This window comes from Heterodontus francisci, chromosome 4 (assembly GCF_036365525.1).
Source record: "Heterodontus francisci isolate sHetFra1 chromosome 4, sHetFra1.hap1, whole genome shotgun sequence".
NCBI classification, from domain to species: domain Eukaryota; kingdom Metazoa; phylum Chordata; class Chondrichthyes; order Heterodontiformes; family Heterodontidae; genus Heterodontus; species Heterodontus francisci.
The window spans coordinates 51,040,267-51,059,709 of NC_090374.1; the positions used below are offsets into that span (position 1 = coordinate 51,040,267).

Below are 19,443 nucleotides of genomic sequence, written 5' to 3' on the forward strand. Positions count from 1 at the left end.
CCTTAAGGGGGAGGGGGAGCAGCCCCAAGTCGTGGTCCACATAGGCACCAACGACATAGGTAGGAAGAGAGATGGGGATTTAAGACAGAAATTCAGGGAGCTAGGGTGGAAGCTTAGAGCGAGAACAAACAGAGTTGTTATCTCTGGGTTGTTGCCCGTGCCATGTGCTAGCGAAGCGAGGAATAGTGAGAGAGAGGAGTTGAACACGTGGCAGCAGGGATGGTGTAGGAGGGAGGGTTTTGGTTTCCTGAATAATTGGGGCTCTTTCTGGGGTAGGTGGGACCTCTACAAACAGCTTGGTCTTCACCTGAACCAGAGGGGTACCAATATCCTGGGGGGAAGATTTGCTAGTGCTCTCCGGGGGGGTTTAAACTAATTCAGCAGGGGGATGGGAACCTAAATTGTAGTTCCAGTGTACAGGATGTTGAGAGTAGTGAGGTCAGGGATAAGGTTACAAGGACGCAAGAGGGCACTGGCAAGCAAGAACTTGGTTTAAAGTGTGTCTACTTCAACGCCAGGAGCATCCGGAATAAGGTGGGTGAGCTTGCAGTATGGGTTGGTACCTGGGATCTCGATGTTGTGGCCATTTCGGAGACATGGGTAGAGCAGGGACAGGAATGGATGTTGCAGGTTCCGGGATTTAGATGTTTCAGTAAGAACAGAGAAGATGGTAAAAGAGGGGGGGGTGTGGCATTGTTAATCAAGGAGAGTATTACGGCGGCAGAAAGGACGTTTGAGGACTCGTCTACTGAGGTTGTCTGGGCCGAGGTTAGAAACAGGAGAGGAGAGGTCACCCTGTTGGGAGTCTTCTATAGACCTCCGAATAGTTCCAGAGATGTAGAGGAAAGGATAGCGAAGATGATTCTCGACAGGAGCGAGAGTAACAGGGTAGTTGTTATGGGGGACTTTAACTTTCCAAATATTGACTGGAAATACTATAGTTCGAGTACTTTAGATGGGTCTGTTTTTGTCCAGTGTGTGCAGGAGGGTTTTCTGACACAGTATGTAGACAGGCCAACCAGGGGCGATGCCACATTGGATTTGGTACTGGGTAATGAACCCGGCCAGGTGTTAGATTTGGATGTAGGTGAGCACTTCGGTGATAGTGATCACAATTCGGTTAGGTTTACCTTAGCGATGGGCAGGGACAGGTATATACCACAGGGCAAGAATTATAGCTGGGGGAAAGGAAATTATGATGCGATTAGGCAAGATTTAGGATGCGTAGGATGGGGAAGGAAACTGCAGGGGTTGGGCACAATCGAAATGTGGAGCTTATTCAGGGAGCAGCTACTGCGTGTCCTTGATAAGTATGTCCCTGTCAGGCAGGAAGGAAGTTGTCGAGCGAGGGAGCCATGGTTTACTAAAGAAGTTGAAGCACTTGTCAAGAGGAAGAAGAAGGCTTATGTTAGGATGAGACGTGAAGGCTCAGTTAGGGCGCTTGAGAGTTACAAGCTAGCCAGGAAGGATCTAAAGGGAGAGCTAAGAAGAGCGAGGAGAGGACACGAGAAGTCATTGGTGGATAGGATCAAGGAAAACCCTAAGGCTTTCTATAGGTATATCAGGAATAAAAGAATGACTAGAGTTAGATTAGGGCCAATCAAGGATTGTAGTGGGAAGTTGTGTGTGGAATCAGAGGAGATAGGGGAAGCGTTAAATGAATATTTTTCGTCAGTATTTACAGTAGAGAAAGAAAATGTTGTCGAGGAGAATACTGAGATACAGACTACTAGGCTAGATGGGATTGGGGTTCACAAGGAGGAGGTGTTAGCAATTTTGGAAAATGTGAAAATAGACAAGTCCCCTGGGCCAGATGGGATTTATCCTAGGATTCTCTGGGAAGCCAGGGAGGAGATTACAGAGCCTTTGACCTTGATCTTTATGTCGTCATTGTCGACAGGAATAGTGCCGGAAGACTGGAGGATAGCAAATGTTGTCCCCTTGTTCAAGAAGGGGAGTAGAGACAGCCCTGGTAATTATAGACCTGTGAGCCTTACTTCGGTTGTGGGTAAAATGTTGGAAAAGGTTATAAGAGATAGGATTTATAATCATCTTGAAAAGAATAAGTTCATTAGAGATAGTCAGCACGGTTTTGTGAAGGGTAGGTCGTGCCTCACAAACCTTATTGAGTTTTTCGAGAAGGTGACCAAACAGGTGGATGAGGGTAAAGCCGTGGATGTGGTGTATATGGATTTCAGTAAGGCGTTTGATAAGGTTCCCCACGGTAGGCTATTGCAGAAAATACGAAAGTATGGGATTGAAGATGATTTAGTGCTTTGGATCAGAAATTGGCTAGCTGAAAGAAGACAGAGGGTGGTGGTTGATGGCAAATGTTCATCCTGGAGTTTAGTTACTAGTGGTGTACCGCAAGGATCTGTTTTGGGGCCACTGCTGTTTGTCATTTTTATAAATGACCTGGATGAGGGTGTAGAAGGGTGGGTTAGTAAATTTGCGGATGACACGAAGGTCGGTGGAGTTCTGGATAGTGCCGAAGGATGTTGTAGGTTACAGAGGGACATAGATAGGCTGCAGAGCTGGGCTGAGAGATGGCAAATGGAGTTTAATGCGGAAAAGTGTGAGGTGATTCACTTTGGAAGGAGTAACAGGAATGCAGAATACTGGGCTAATGGGAAGATTCTTGGTAGTGTAGATGAGCAGAGAGATCTTGGTGTCCAGGTACATAAATCCCTGAAAGTTGCCACCCAGGTTAATAGGGCTGTTAAGAAGGCATATGGTGTGTTAGCTTTTATTAGTAGGGGGATCGAGTTTAGGAGCCACGAGGTCATGCTGCAGCTGTACAAAACTCTGGTGCGGCCGCACCTGGAGTATTGCGTGCAGTTCTGGTCACCGCATTATAGGAAGGATGTGGAAGCTTTGGAAAGGGTGCAGAGGAGATTTACTAGGATGTTGCCTGGTATGGAGGGAAGGTCTTACGAGGAAAGGCTGAGGGACTTGAGGTTGTTTTCGTTAGAGAGAAGGAGGAGGAGAGGTGACTTAATAGAGACATATAAGATAATCAGAGGGTTAGATAGGGTGGATAGTGAGAGTTTAGTTTAGTTTAGAGATACAGCACTGAAACAGGCCCTTCGGCCCACCGAGTCTGTGCCGACCATCAACCACCCATTTATACTAATCCTACACTAATCCCATATTCCTACCACATCCCCACCGACCCTATATTTCCCTACCACCTACCTATACTAGGGACAATTTATAATGGCCAATTTACCTACCAACCTACAAGTCTTTTGGCTTGTGGGAGGAAACCGGAGCACCCGGAGAAAACCCACGCAGACACAGGGAGAACTTGCAAACTCCACACAGGCAGTACCCAGAATTGAACCCGGGTCGCTGGAGCTGTGAGGCTGCGGTGCTAACCACTGCGCCACTGTGCCGCCCCAGAGTCTTTTTCCTCGGATGGTGATGGCAAACACGAGGGGACATAGCTTTAAGTTGAGGGGTGATAGCTATAGGACAGATGTCAGAGGTAGTTTCTTTACTCAGAGTAGTAGGGGCGTGGAACGACCTGCCTGCAACAGTAGTAGACTCGCCAACTTTAAGGGCATTTAAGTGGTCATTGGATAGACATATGGATGAAAATGGAATAGTGTAGGTCAGATGGTTTCACAGGTCGGCGCAACATCGAGGGCCGAAGGGCCTGTACTGCGCTGTAATGTTCTATGTACACTTACCATGTACATGTTTACCTCCAATATATTCTTATCATACATGGGCATGTAAGATCATAGCAACTGGAATGTAAACATGAATTGAAAAGCTACAGAAAATTATGATCTACTGAATAAAACGTGCTATGGAAGACCCACAACTGCCAATGACTTTTGTTACGACTGAAGCAGGAGGAGTGCATTGTTTATTTTAGTCCCACTTCTCCACAGGTCACAACATATATTTAAATTTTCCCACTTACCGACACGGTCAATCATATATTCTATTTTTCCCAGAATAAAATACACTAACCAGGTTTCTTTAGCTGTTTATTATAAAACAAGTCTTAACCAATTATAAAGTAAACATACATACACAGATTGAAATATTAAAGCCCCTTACTTATCTTAGCCACACACACACACACATACACCAGTTAACCAGAAAAATAAGAGGGATTGTTGTTCAGTGCTGTTACAAAGAAAACAGAAAAAAAACACTTAGGCAGGTATGGAAAGATGTCCTTTGTTTTGGTTTAGCGTCCTGAATGCGTATTGACGGCTGTCACTGGGATCTTCCGAGAACAGTTCTTTCCAGGTGATGTTGAAGATCAGTTTGGGTAGGCATTCCAAGAAATGCAGCTACAGAGGCTTCAGATAGGTCTTACACAGAAATGCAGCAACAAGGGTTTCAGTTCCCACACATTCAATATGCAGAGTTTCTCCCAAACAGGAGGAAATAGAAATCTGTCACACTCGATGCAAAGAGAGAGATGAGCTGGGTCTTCTTTGGCAGGCAAACATCAACTGTCTTTTGTAACAGTTCAAATTGAAACTAAAAACATTCCAGAAGTCAGCCTCCTGACCTCTATAAATCTTGACCTGTCACTTCTTTGTAAACATCTCTCCAAGTCAAAAACAACCTCTGCTGGGTGATTATCCACAGGCAGGTGCCTTCCAGTAAGACTTGTTTACAAGCCAAATCCAGGAATCTTCTGGTGACTTCTTTTTTAAAAAACCACAAAGTTCAGCATCTCTTCAAGATTCCAGATGAGTCAATGTCCACAATTCAACTACGAGTCCTTAAAAACATATTTTACAAAAAAAAGCACTCTCGTAACACTTTGTTGACTACTGATCACTTGAATAAATAATAAAAATTGGCTACTGGCTCACCACGACAAGAGTTCATATTCTTTGTGATGAGATGTGATCTTTTATGTATTACATTAATTCACTGATAAAGTTACCAATACCAATTTATAATTCAGAAAAATGTTAGAACAGTTTTTCTGGTACCCTCTGTTGGTAACTACCACAGGGCACAAACTTAGGGCTATCACTAGAACAGCTAACAAGGCAGAACAATCTTTTTTTCTCACATAGAGGGTTATTATAACATAGAATGGTTTACCATTGAGAATATAAAATAATTTAAAAGGGAACTGGATAAGTATTTGAGAAGGAAGAATATAAAAGGGCAGAGGCAAAGGGAAATGGAACGAGAATAGAACTCCAACTGAAGTTCAAACTGTTGCAGATACAATGCACCAAACAGCACCTCCTGTGCTCAATCCTCAGATCAGCATAGAATTAAGCCATATAGACCAGGAAGGTCCCAGGTTCAATCCACAGCCTGTGTCTTGTTTGATGACTTCAGTGCTTTAATTGGTATCAGCATTTCTAGGCTCAGGAGCAGAAATACAACAGCCACAGTCTCTAATCCTGATTGCTGTCCTGTTCTCAGTTCTTTCTTTGGCCTCCTCGTCTCGAGAGACAATGGGTAAGCGCCTGGAGGTGGTCAGTGGTTTATGAAGCAGTGCCTGGAGTGGCTATAAAGGCCAATTCTTTATCAGCAATTCTAGGCTCAGGAGCAGAAATAAAACAGCTACAGTCTCTAATCCTGATTGCTGTCCTGTAACCCCTGAGGAAAAGTGCATGTACAAAAATGTTGCAGGGGCCCCACACATTCAAGTAGCCCAATAATGTTCACTGTCTGTGCTTATATATGAAGAATGGTCACTTATATGAGGTTGGGAAATATAACTCTCATCCACAGAATGATAGCCAGTACAGTTCAAGGGGGGTTATTTTGATGAATGGGTGAAAATAGATGCAAAATGGGTGCAGTGCTAATAGGCATGCCTGTTTAAAAGTCTGGATTTAGCACACAATTTTAGTCCCAATTGCTGATTACCATAATTTGAACTTGCCTGGAGGTGCTAAAGCAAACATCTGTAGGTTTAGCAATCAATCAGATGCAACTTTTATGCAGCAGTATATTTGGGCTTCTCGCACTCACTTTCACTGAAGGTGTGGAGTGCGCTCGCTGGCACACAGAGGCACGTTGCAGGATGGTTCAGGGATCAAGAGAGAGGGCACACAGGTTCTTGGATGCAGCACTTGCAGTCCTGGTGGAGGAGGTCCAGAGGAGAAGGGATGTCCTGTATCCAGAGGGGGGAAGGGTGCCACCTCATCGTCCTGTCCCTCTCTCCTGCAGCAGCCAGTGCTGCCCTGCCTGGCCTCATGTCATACTTCTATTCCTCGTCCAGACCAAGGGGTCCTCTAGCAAGATGCCAATAGCAAAGCCTGCCCTTTTTCGTGGTGACTGCTATAAAGTGTCCATTAAGGTGCAGTAGCCAGATATTACTCTTTTGGAGAACTTGTAGAATAAATGTTGTTCAAGTGTTGGTGCAGTCTTGACAAAGTGTCCAAAAAAATCTCCTGATGTGTTTCAGAGATCCTCTTCACAGCTACATCAGCAATGACCATGAAATGGTGAGCATCCCTTTAAGGAAGGTTTGAAATCAACATCAATGCCATGTTTACTCCCAAACAGCTGGCTGCTGTAAGGAGGCGCATTAGTTGAAGTGCTAGCCATGTAGGCTCCTGAATGAGCGCTAGCAGACAATTTAAGTGACAATCGGCTGTTCAACTCACTCCAGGCAACCTCTGCCTTCAACTCCTTAACCCAGGTTGTGTCTTGCACTAAACCTGGGCCAGACAGGCATTTCCACTTAAGACCCCATCTTGACCACCTCTTTAGCTGGAGAAGCCATTAAACATTCTTTTCTATTTATTACCATAATTGTAAATTGTCTGTCTTACACTTACCCAACAGGTCAATTTACGTGAATCAAGGATGAAGGTGTTCCTGACAGAAACTTTCTGGTATTTGCTGTAGGAATTTCCAGGCAGGTATGAGAAAATTATTTTGGTTGTCGCCTGTACTCTATAAATTAAAATGGCTGTGGTACAATTTAATGGGCGAATGAGGATAAAAGCAAATTACATCGTAAGTGAACTTAATCTGCCCTTAAGCCAGCAGTCTCAAATGACACTTAGCATTCAAAATGAAAACTTCCTCATTCTTTACTTACCAGCTAAGTTCCTCTGTTCAATATTAATTAGCCCTTCATACAAGTCCTTAACAGGATTCTTGCCAGTTAAAAGGATTCCGTGTAACCAGATCAGCAACATCCTGTGACCATGTTCCTTATAACTTTTTGTTCCTAAACAAACAGAAATATATGTCTGTAAACAATTTCTAACAATCTGCCTGAATAGGAGCAAGCTTTACAATGCAGGACTTGAACCTCATTCAGCCTACTTACATGAAGGTGCGACTTTGTGAGTAAGCCACCTCGGTATGTTAACATTTAAGTGCCCAATGTGATCTCACAAGCCAGTATATTTGCTAACTAAAATTAGAACTTGAGTCACCACACTGATTTACTGATAAAACGAGACAAGATTAATCAACAAAAACATTTTCAAGAGAAATCCTTTGGATATTAGCCAAAGCACAACTGAAGAATGAGCCTGAAATTTGCCTGATTAATGCCTGAACAACCAAAGAATAATATAATGAGGTATACCCCACTTATTATGTAACATGCTGCCAAACTAAACAAGTGTCTAGATGGGCAAATGTCCTTGTTCTGTATTACTAAAGCCCTGGAGACATCATTAAAGAGATTTCCTTTCATGGAAGAAGCATGGGGTTACAATAAAATATTAGCATCAGAACTGCCTGGGACATGAGCTTAGAGGTAAAGACAAAGGGGCTGATTTTCCTCTGCTGCTGCTAGCCATCTCTAAAAGGCTAAGAACTGATGCTAATCCTGCCTAAATTATAATATGCTAAGAGCACTCAAATTTTGTGGACCAGTCTTACTTGCAGACTTGGGTAAGTATAAGGAGCACATTAATAGTGGGAGCAAAGAATTGTGTGCAAGTGAAATGCAAAGGGGCATTTTAATACTATAAACCATGCTTTTTTCAGTAAGTGAAGGGCAATTTTTTTTTGTGGAACACAGTGCTACAACAAACTACTTCCCTTGGCGGTAGACCCAGACCCAGTATATGCTATGAATACACAAGAACGTATGAGAGATTAGCACCAAGTGGGCAGGTGTCATTCTGGCACTAATGAATAAATTAATTCACCTCTGTAGTCCTCAAATGTGAAAGATTTACAAAATGTTAAGTGGCAATACAATAGGCTGGATAGGTTGGCTAGCCAATCAAAATCCAAACCATCTAAGGAAGGTAAGTAATGAATTCCAGGAGAACCAAGTACCAAGATTTTTTATAAACAAAGGGACAGGCAATAAATGCTGGCCTTGCCAGCAATGCCCATATCCAATAAACAAATAAAAAAGGTTTCTTCAGCCTGCCATCCTCAATTGACCAGGAACACTGTTGCATCTGGCCAGACAGTGGAGCTGATTTTTGAATATGAGTGGAATATAAGAAAGAAGAGAACAAAGAACAGTCACCTGACTGAACAGGTTCACTCCTTTCACACATCACATACCATATCCCATTGTCCAACATCCCCTTGGTTATGGTCAGTTATGAGCAGACAGTGAAGTGAGAGCAAAACATGGAGTTTGTGTGCGTTTGAAGCATTAAATGTGGAATAAACGTATTTTTCAACACTATAAAGAAATCGAATTCTGTCTTAACAAACCAAGAAGCAAGATAAATGATACTTTCAACTTTTAGTCAGGAAGGTGGGTACTGCCAATTTTTATGTATTGAAATGAATGGGCATTCAGCATCACATCATGATTCTCAGTCCTCTCTAAGTCCTTATTTCCAAACAAGTGACAGGAAAATAGCAAAGATCTCTGAATGAATAATATGCTTCAGTTCCCAGTGTATTTTATCACTGCATTTTGATTATTTTCACCTTCTGGAAAGTGCAATTTGCTGACAAGCTGTCAGATCTGTGGGAACGTTGATTGAAGCCAGGTTAGAGTAAGAGACTAAACTAATGAATTTATGCAAACAAATAGATGAGAATATATTTCAAATCCCATACTGTATGCAAAAACTCTTATTCGCATAAATGTGTTCATATAAATGTGTACATATAAATAAGTTCACATAAATGAGTTCTGTTAAATAATGGGGAAAAACTCAGCTTTTAGGCTCTTAATTAAGTGCTATTCAAAACTGATAAATCATGGACAGACAAGATCACCTACGAAAGGTTACACACAACTTTCATTAATTTAGGGCCTTCAACATAAAGTATCCCAAGACACTTCACAGAGACACACTGAAAAATACGGACACCAAGCCAAAGGAGACAGTAGTAGGGCTAACCAAAAACATGGCCAAAGAAATTAGTTTTCAGGAGGGTCTTAAAGAAGCAGATGGAGATGGAGGGGTTAAAGCAGTGAATTCCAAATTGTGGAGGCTAGGGACAGAATTTTGGGTTTTGGGTTGGGACGCTGATGGGATGAAATGGGGATGCCGACCCAGCATTGTGTGGGAAATAGTCACCTGACAGTGATTTTCCCCCTTTTGACAAATTATTGATCAGAGAGCAGGATCAACGTCCAATTAAGGATGGCACAGATAGGCTCTCGAAGCTCAGAAGGAGCAGCGGCCAGCAGTTCAGGTAAGAGACTGAGAGGGCACCTCCACCTTTGTACTCTCTCAGCAAATTTAAAAACTTTTAAATTGAAAAATGGCCACAGCTGCCATGCCACCATTGTGGTTGGGAACCCCTTCACCAGGTAGTCTGCGGCCACAGCTCTAATCAGACAATTGGCCTCTGATAATTGGCCTTAACAGACCATTTACTCACTTCAACTGGCTACCCGTCGCTTGCAAATTTTTGTGCCTATCTGTTTCCATACTCGCCCCCATCTGGGGGTGGAAATTCTACCCTAGGTGGCTACAGCTATGGTAAACATTGATTACAGCTGCAAGTGGTGTTGCCATCTGGACATACACATTAAGAATTGGGCTGGCAGCTTTGTCTGTTTCTTTTTGATCAAGTCGGTATTTGACACATGCAAAAACTCACCACAATGTTTAAGAGTCTCCAAATCAAGCTACCAAGAAATCCACACAGGAAGAGTTTCCAGTTACCTGATATGAAATACATACTCTCCCCCAATGGGTCAAACGTGACTTGTCAATTATTTCCCTCACAGTGTTTGTTTTTCTACACTCTTAGAAATAACAAACTACAGAAAGGCAAATGTTCTTACAAACTAATTAATTGACATGCCTGGCTGATTCCCCCATTCATTTGAATGGAGATGGATTAACTGTATAAACATCTTTGTTACTTCCATTGTGCAGTTAAAAGAACACATTCTTCATGAAAGAGTGCTGTTTAATTTAAGTATATCCAGAAGCACTACATATTATTTTCATCATGATGATACGTGAAAGCTGAATGGTGTCTTTTTGATGCAACACTTGGCACACTTATTATGAGGTAGAAGTGCAATGCCTTTGTGTACCAATACATTGCGTTTAGGAGCCAGTTATTTGCATGGCAAGTCCCTGATATTGGCCATGCAGGAAGCAGAGGCTAGGCGCTTCTCTACAATGCAGGGGAGTGACTCACCTCAGAATACCTTTGCACACTCAAAGGCAAATTAGTGGGAACAGATCCATGATGTGGAGTATAGAGAGGGATAGGAGAGGGTGATCATGATCACTTCATGACTTCAACCTAGAATAAGTATGTTTTATTCTGTGCAACTGTCTGTGTATTAACAGATGTCCCTACCTGTCCATTGTTCCCCAATTCCTTTGATTTGCTCCTCAGTGAAATTCCATTGCACCGCAAGTTTCTTCCAATCTTTTGGTTTCAGATTATGGTTTGCCATGCTCCACATGGCTTCGCGGAGCTGGCTTGTCTGTGTGGTGTGGTCTGGTTTGAATGTTAATGGATAACTTCCTGCTGGGATTGGAGTGCTATCCTGGATTTCCTGAAACATAAGGAACTGTGTTACCTCTGACTTACAACAAAAGAGCACCAGAACACAGCAGGAAAGATTTTTTTCCACTCTTGACACAGTTGTGATATGAAGCAACTTCTCGGGTTACACTCCTCAGGGAGAATTTCGAGCTAACACAGTCCAGGCAAGAAAACACTTGCACACTTAAATATTACTTCCCTTAATCCAAGCACCACTACACCACAGAGTAATTAGCTAAAGAAACACAATGAATCATTGCAATAGAATGCCACTTGAAAACCTGATCTCAGATATGATGTTCGTGGCCCTTGTTTTTCGTCCTTTCCAAGTAGGTCAGGCTGGGTTCCATTTTGAGAAAATTAGTTAAAAGTCAGCAAGACAAGGACAGAGCTCCATGCCATTGTCATCCCAGAATTTTTAAAAAGAAAAAGGAAAAGAAAGACTTGCCTTTATATAGTGGTTTTCACGACCACCAGACATCTCAAAGCACTTTCCAGCCAATGAAATAATTTAAGTGTTTTGAACTGTTGTAATGTAGGTAATACAGCAGCCAAGTTGCACACAGTAAACTCCCACAAACAGCAATGTAATAACAACCAGATAATTTTTTTATGATGTTGATTGAGGGATAAATATTGGCCAGAGCACCCATGGATAACTCCCCTGCTGTTCTTCAAAATAGTGCCATTGAATATTTTATATCCACCCAAGCAGGCAGATGGGGCCTTAGCTTAACATCTCATCTGAAAGACAGCACCTCCAGCAGTGCAGCACTCCCTCATTAGTGCACTGGAGTGTCAGCCTTGATTTTTGTGTTTAAGTCCTAGAATGGGACCTAAATGCAAAACCTTGTGATTCAGAGGCGAGAGTGCTACCAACTGAGTCAGAGCTAACACATTTAAGCCACATTTACCTTGCTCTGGTGATAAATGCAATAGGACCACCAAATTTAAGGCAGCTACAACTCTTCCTTCAGGCTCTTCTTCCTTCTACCGTCATCAGACTTTACAAACCCAAGCTTGGTAACAGTTAATCACTACTTCCCAAATAACATCATCACCCTTTTATTCCTTTTAACCTACTTAAAGTTAAGGACTTTTCCCTTGCCTCAGCTCATCTGCAGCTGAAACCCTCATCCTTGCCTTTATTACCTCTAGACTTAATCATTCCATTGCTCTCTTGGCCGGTTTCCCATCTTCCATAGGAACATAGGAGCAGGATTAGGCCATTCAACCCATCACGCCTGTTCCGCCAATCAATTAGATCATGGTTGATCATCTACCTCACATCTACTTTCCTGCATTAACCCCACATCCCTTGATGTCATTAGTCTCCTGAAATCTATCAATTTCTGTCTTGAACATTTTTTTATTAGAATTAGAATTAGAACATTACAGCGCAGTACAGGCCCTTCGGCCCTCGATGTTGCGCCGACCATCTGACCTACACTATTCCATTTTCATCCATATGCTCAATGCATATCCATATCCAATGCTCAACATGCTCAATGATTGAGCGTCACAGCCCTCTGGGGCAGAGAATTCCAAAGATTCACCACTCTGTGAGTGAGGAAATTCCTCCTTATCTCAAGTCTTAAATAGCCTGCCCCTTATTCTGAGACTATGTCCCCTGGTTCTAGTCTCACCAGCTAGGGGAAACATCCTATCAACATCCACCCTGTCATGCCCTGTAAGAATTTTCTAAGTTTCAATGAGATCACCTCTCATTCTTTGAAACAATCTCTCCTCATAAGACAATCCCACCAGCCCAGGGATTAGTCTGGTGAATCTCCATTGCACTCCCTCGATGGCAAGTATATTCTTCCTTAGATAAGGAGACCAAACCTGTACACAATACTCAGGGTGCAGTCTAACCAAGGCTCTGTACAATTGCACCAGGACATCTTTACTTCTGTACTCAAATCCCTTTGCGATGAAGGGCAACATACCATTTGCCTTCCTTATTGATTGTTGCACCTGCATGCTAGCTTTTAGTGACTCATGAACAAGGACACCCAGGTCCCTTTGGACACCAACACTTCCCAACCTCTCACCATTTAAAAAATATTCTGTCTTTCTGTTTTTTCTACCAAAGTGGATAACTTCACAATATGTTCCATCTGCCATGTTCTTGCCCATTCACTTAGTCTGTCCAAGTCTGCTTGAAGCCTCCTTGCATGTTCTTCACAACTTACATTCCCACCTAGTTTAGTGTCATCAGCAAATTTGGAAATTTTTGGAAATCATTGATATAGATTGTGAGTTCCACCCTTCATTAACTTGAACTCATCCAAAATTCTGCTACCCATATCCAAACTCTCATCACATCCTGTTCACTCATCACCCCTGTGCTCGCTGGCCTACATTCGCTCCAGGTCTGGCAATGTCTCAATGTTAAAATTTTCATCTTTGTTTTTAAATCCATCCTTGGCCTCAACCCTCCCTTCTCTGTAACCTTCGCCTGTCCTACAACCCTCTGAGATATCTGCACTTCTCCAATTCCAGCCTCTTGGTGTATCCATGCTTTTCATCACTTAACCATTGTTGGCTTGTCATTAGCTGTCTAGGCCATAAGCTCTGGAATTCCTTCCCTAAACCTTTCCACCTCTCTCTCTTCTCTCTAAGGCACTCCTTAAAACCTACCTTTTTGGCCAAGCATTTGGTCATCTATCTTGATATCTCCTTACATGGTTCGGTGTCAAATTTTGATAATGCTACTATGAAGTGCCTTGGAACATTTTATTACATTAAAGATGCTATATTATTACATATTGTTGTTTAGTAATGACTAAATGACTTGCCCCTCCACCTCTGAATATTTTTTAAAAAGCTATGTTCTAATAAGGCTAGCCCTATGTGGTTTAATGTTCTATCAGCTCCACTCTGAATCCATTATAACACTTAATTATCCAAACATGCGGATGCTTCGTCTCTATTTTCAGTGGTCTCGGGCAAGATATCAGTGGAGATGTCACATTTTGTCAGGAGAGGCTTCAAGGACATCCTTGTAGCGTTACCTTTGCCCTCCTGGTAACCTCTTGCTATGACGGAGCTCGGAGTAGAAAGCTTGTTTTGGGAGTCTTGTGTCAGGCATGTGGACAATGTGGCATGCCCTACGTAACTGACGAGCCATGACTAGTGTCTCGATACTGGGGTTGTTGGCCTAAGAGAAGACACAGATATTGGAGAGCTTGTCCTGCCACTGAATTTGCAGGATCTTGCGGAGGCACTGCTGGTGATATATCTCCTGGGCTTTGAGATATCTACTGTACGTGTCCATGTTTCCAACGCATACAGGAGGGTAAGTAACACTGCGGCCCTGTAGGCCAGGAGCTCTGTGCCAAGTTTGAGGTCTTTGTCGTCAAACACTCTTTTCCTCATATGGCCGAAGGCTGCGCTGGCACACTGAAGGCGATGCTGAGTTTAATCGTCAAAGTCTGCCCTTGCTGAGAGGAGGCTCCCAAGGTATGAGAAGTGATCCACATTGTCCAGTGGTTTGGTGTGGATCTTGATAGTCGCAGGCAGTGCTGCACTGCGGGAGCAGGCTGGTAGAGGACCTTTGTCTTCTGGATGTTTAGCTTAAGGTCCATTCTTTCAAACGCCTCCGTGAATGCATCGAAGAGGGTTGAAATTCGGCCTCTGAGTGTGCGCAGATGCAAGCGTCGTCAGCGTACTGAAGCTTATGACAGAGGTTGGATGTCATTGGTTCTGGACTGAAGGCGACATAGGTTAAATAGTTTCCTGCTCATCCTCTAGATTAGATCTACTTCAGCAGGGTCTTGCCAATGGATCTGCCACTGACCCAATCTGAGTGCAAATTGGGGTCAAGCAAGGCTATATCATCGACAAATGTTCTTTTCCATCTTCCTCGCCACATCACTCAACCTCATCTTCACCTCATCAGGGGAGGCGGTGGCGTAGTGATATTGTCACTGGACTAGTAACCCAGAGACCCAGGGTACTGCGCTGGGGACATGGGTACAAATCCCACCACAGCAGAAGGTGGAATTCGAATTCAATTAATAAATCTGGAATTAAAAAGCTAGTCTAATGATGGCCATGAAACCATTGTCAATTGTTGTAAAAACCCATTTGGTGCACTAATGTCTTTTAAGGAAGGAAATCTGCTGTCCTTACAGAGTCTGGCCTACATGTGACTCCAGACCCACAGTAATGTGGTTGACTCTTACATGCCCTCTGAAATGGCCTAGCAAACCACTCAGTTGTATCTAACTGCTACAAAGTCAATGAAAATGAATGAAACCGGAGGGACCACCCGGCATCGACCTACGCACCGGAAAAGACAACGGCAAACCCAGCCCTGTCAACCCTGCAAAGTCCTCCTTACTAACATCTGGGGGCTTATGCCAAAGTTGGGAGAGCTGTCCCACAGACCAGTCAAGCAACAGCCTGACAAAGTCATACTCACGGAATCATACCTGACAATGTCCGAGACACTGCCATCACCATCCCCGGGTATGTCCTGTCCCACCGGCAGGACAGACCCAGCAGAGGTGGTGGCACAATGGCATACAATAGGGAGGGAGTTGCCCTGGGAGTCCTCAATGTCGACTCTGGACCCCATGAACTCTCACGGCATCAGATCAAACATGGACAAGGAAACTTCCTGCTGATTACCATCACCTCCCTCAGCTGATGAGTCAGTACTCCTCCATGTTGAACACCACTTGGAGGAAGCAGTGAGGGTGGTGAGGGCACAAAACGTACTTTGGGTGGGGGACTTCAATGTCCATCACCAAGAGTGGTTCGGTAGCACCACTACTGAACGAGTCCGAAAGGACATATCTGCTAGACTGGGTATGCAGCAGGTGGTGAGGGAACCAACAAGAGGAGAAAGCATACTTGACCTCGTCCTCACCAATCTGCCTGCCGCAGACGCATCTGTCCATGACAGTATTGGTAGGAGTGACCACCGCACAGTCCTTGTGGAGACGAAGTCCTGCCTTCACATTGAGGATACCCTCCATCGTGTTGTGTGGCACTACCACCGTGCTAAATGGGATAGATTTCGAACAGATATAGCAATGCAAAACTGGGCATCCATGAGGCGCTGTGGGCCATCAGCAGCAGCAGAATTGTACTCAACCACAATCTGTAACCTTGTGGCCCGGCATATCCCCCACTCTACCATTACCATCAAGCCAGAAGACCAACCCTAGTTCAATGAAGAGTGCAGGAGGGCATGCCAGGAGCAGCACTAGGCATACCTAAAAATGAGGTGTCAACCTGGTGAAGCTACAACACAGGACGAACTGCATGCCAAACTGCGTAAGCAGCATGCGATAGATCTAAGCGATCCCATAACCAAGGGATCAGATCTAAGCTCTGCAGTCTTGCCACATCCAGCCGTGAATGGTTGTGGACAATTAAACAACTAACTGGAGGAGGTGGCTCCACAAATATCCCCATCCTCAATGATGGGGGAGCCCAGCAATCAGTGTGAAAGATAAGGCTGAAGCATTTGCAACAACCTTCAGCCAGAAGTGCCAAGTTGATGATCAATCTCGGCCTCCTCCTGAAGTCCCCAGCATCACAGATGCCAGACTTCAGCCAATTCGATTCACTCCCATGATATCAAGAAACGACTGAAGGCACTAGATACTGCAAAGGCTATGGGCCCTGACAATATTCCGGCAATAGTACTGAAGACCCGTGCTCCAGAACTTTCCGCGCCTCTAGCCAAGCTGTTCCAGTACAGCTACAACACTGGCATCTACCCTGCAATGTGGAAAATTGCCCAGGTATGTGCTGTACACAAAAAGCAGGACAAGTCCAATCCAGCCAATTACCGCCCCAACAGCCTACTCTCAATCATCAGTAAAGTGATGGAAGGTGTCATCAACAGTGCCATCAAGCGGCACTTGCTTAGCAATAACCTGCTCAGTGACGCTCAATTTGGGTTCCACCAGCTCCTGAACTCATTACAGCCTTGGTTCAAACATGGACAAAAGAGCTGAACTCAAGAGGTGAGGTGAGAGTGACTGCCCTTGACATCAAGGCATCATTTGACCGAGTATGGCATCAAGGAGCCCTAGCAAAACTAACGGGAATCAGGGGAAAAACCCTCTGCTGGCTGGAGTCATACCTAGCGCAAAGGAAGATAGTTGTGGTTGTTGGAGGTCAATCATCTGAGCTCCAGGACATCACTGTAGGAGTTCCTCAGGGTAGTGTCCTAGGCCCAACCATCTTCAGCTGCTTCATCAATGACCTTCCTTCAATCATAAGGTCAGAAGTGGGGATGTTCGCTGATGATTGCACAATGTTCAGCACCATTTGTGACTCCTCAGATACTGAAGCAGTCCGTGTAGAAATGCAGCAAGACCTGGACAATATGCAGGCTTGGGCTGATAAATAGCAAGTAACATTCACGCCACACAAGTACCAGGCAATGACCATCTCCAACAAGAGAGAATCTAAACATCTCCCCTTGACATTCAACGGCATTACCATCACTGAATCCCCCACTATCAACATCCTAGGGGCTACCATTGACCAGAAACTGAACTGGAGTAGCCATATAAATACCATGGCTACAAGAGCAGGTCAGAGGCTAGGAATCCTGCGGCGAATAACTCACCTCCTGACTACCGAAAGCCTGTCCGCCATCTACAAGGCAAAGTCAGGAGTGTGATGGAATACTCTCCACTTGCCTGGATGGGTGCAGCTCCAACAACACTCAAGAAGCTCGACACCATCCAGGACAAAGCGGCCCGCTTGATTGGCAACCCCCATCTACCAACATTCACTCCCTCCACCACTGACCCACAGTGGCAGCAGTGTGTACCATCTACAAGATGCACTGCAGCAATGCACCAAGGCTCCTTAGACAGCACCTTCCAAACCCGTGACTTCTACCAACTGGAAGGACAAGGGCAGCAAATGCATGGTAACACCATCACCTGCAATTTCCCCTCGAAGTCACACACCATCCTGACTTGGAACTATATCGCCGTTCCTTCACTGTCGCTAGGTCAAAATCCTGGAACTCCCTTCCTAACAGCACTGTGGGTGTACCTAGCCCATATGGGCGGCACAGTGGCGAGGCGGTTAGCACGGCAGCTTCACAGCTCCAGGGACCCGGGTTTGATTCTGGGTACTGCCTGTGCGGAGTTTGCAAGTTCTCCCTGTGTCTGCGTGGGTTTTTGCCGGGTGCTCCGGTTTCCTCCCACATCCAAAAGACTTGCAGGTGATAGGTAAATTGGCTGTTGTAAATTGCCCCTAGTATAGGGAGGTGATAGGGAATATGGGATTACTGTAGGGTTAGTATAAATGGGTGGTTGTTGGCTGGCACAGACTCGGTGGGCCAAAGGGCCTTTTCAGTGCTGTATCTCTAAATAAAAAAAAATAATAAATTAAATAAATGGACTACAGCGGTTCAAGAAGGCAGCTCACCACCACCTTCTCAGGGGCAATTAGGAATGGGCAATAAATGCTGGCCTGGCCAGCGACGCCCACATCCCATGAATGAATTTTTAAAAAATCTTATTTACTTAGAGATACAGCACTGAAACAGGCCCTTCGAGTCTGTGCCGACCATCAACCACCCATTTATACTAATCCTACATTAATTCCATATTCCTACCTTCCCTCAATTCCCCTACCACCTACTTATACTAGGGGCAATTTATAATGGCCAATTTACCTATCAACCTGTAAGTCTTTGGCTGTGGGAGGAAACCGGAGCACTTGGTGAAAACCCATACGGTCACAGGGAGAACTTGCAAACTCCACACAGGCAGTACCCAGAATTGAACCCGGGTTACTGGAGCTGTGAGGCTGCGGTGCTAACCACTGTGCCACCCTTTTTGTAAATAAATACTGCAGTGTTAGTTGACAGATCATTCAACTTCATGAATACACATTTATTTATAGTTGATAAGAAATGCACCTTGTTGCCAAATCCCAGTTGTATTTGATCCACCACAACATTAAAATTGCATGCAAGGATTAATATTTACACTGCAAGTTCAGAAGTAAAAGCAAAATACTGCGGATGCTGGAAATCTGAAACAAAAACAAGAAATGCTGGAATCACTCAGCAGGTCTGGCAGCATCTGTGGAAAGAGAAGCAGAGTTAACGTTTCGGGTCAGTGACCCTTCTTCGGAACTGACAAATATTAGAAAAGTCACAGATTATAAACAAGTGAGGTGGGGGTGGGGCAAGAGATAACAAAGGAGAAGGTGCAGATTGGACCAGGCCACATAGCTGACCAAAAGGTCACGGAGAAAAGGCAAACAATATGTTAATGGTGTGTTGAAAGTTCAGAAGTAATGGGTTGGCTTTAACCTGGAGCCAGTTTCGGGCAGACAGCGTGCGGTACGTGTGATAGCCTTAAGTTTCAGATCCAGATATATTAACACCCATTTAAAAAAAATTTTTATTTCCAAAATATACTTTATTCATAAAAATCTGTAAAAATTACATTGCCAAACAGTTTCAAACAGCACCAAAAAATACAAACATTGCAAGGGAGATCAGTTTCCGTCAATACAATCATGAGTTGCCTCACAACCCTTCCA

General features: G+C 44.1%; 1 protein-coding gene across 1 annotated transcript in view; it reads right to left on the reverse strand.

Annotated features, from left to right (window-relative positions):
• The window catches only part of LOC137368791 (ankyrin repeat and death domain-containing protein 1A-like), a 90,574-nt gene that overhangs the window by 4,876 nt on the left and 66,255 nt on the right, over positions 1–19,443 (reverse strand). Inside the window, exons 13-14 of the mRNA XM_068028996.1 lie at positions 10,711–10,912; positions 7,049–7,180 (exon numbers count right to left, since the gene is read on the reverse strand). Of these exons, the coding sequence (XP_067885097.1) occupies positions 7,049–7,180; positions 10,711–10,912 (334 nt within the window). The remainder of the gene's footprint in view (positions 1–7,048; positions 7,181–10,710; positions 10,913–19,443) is intronic.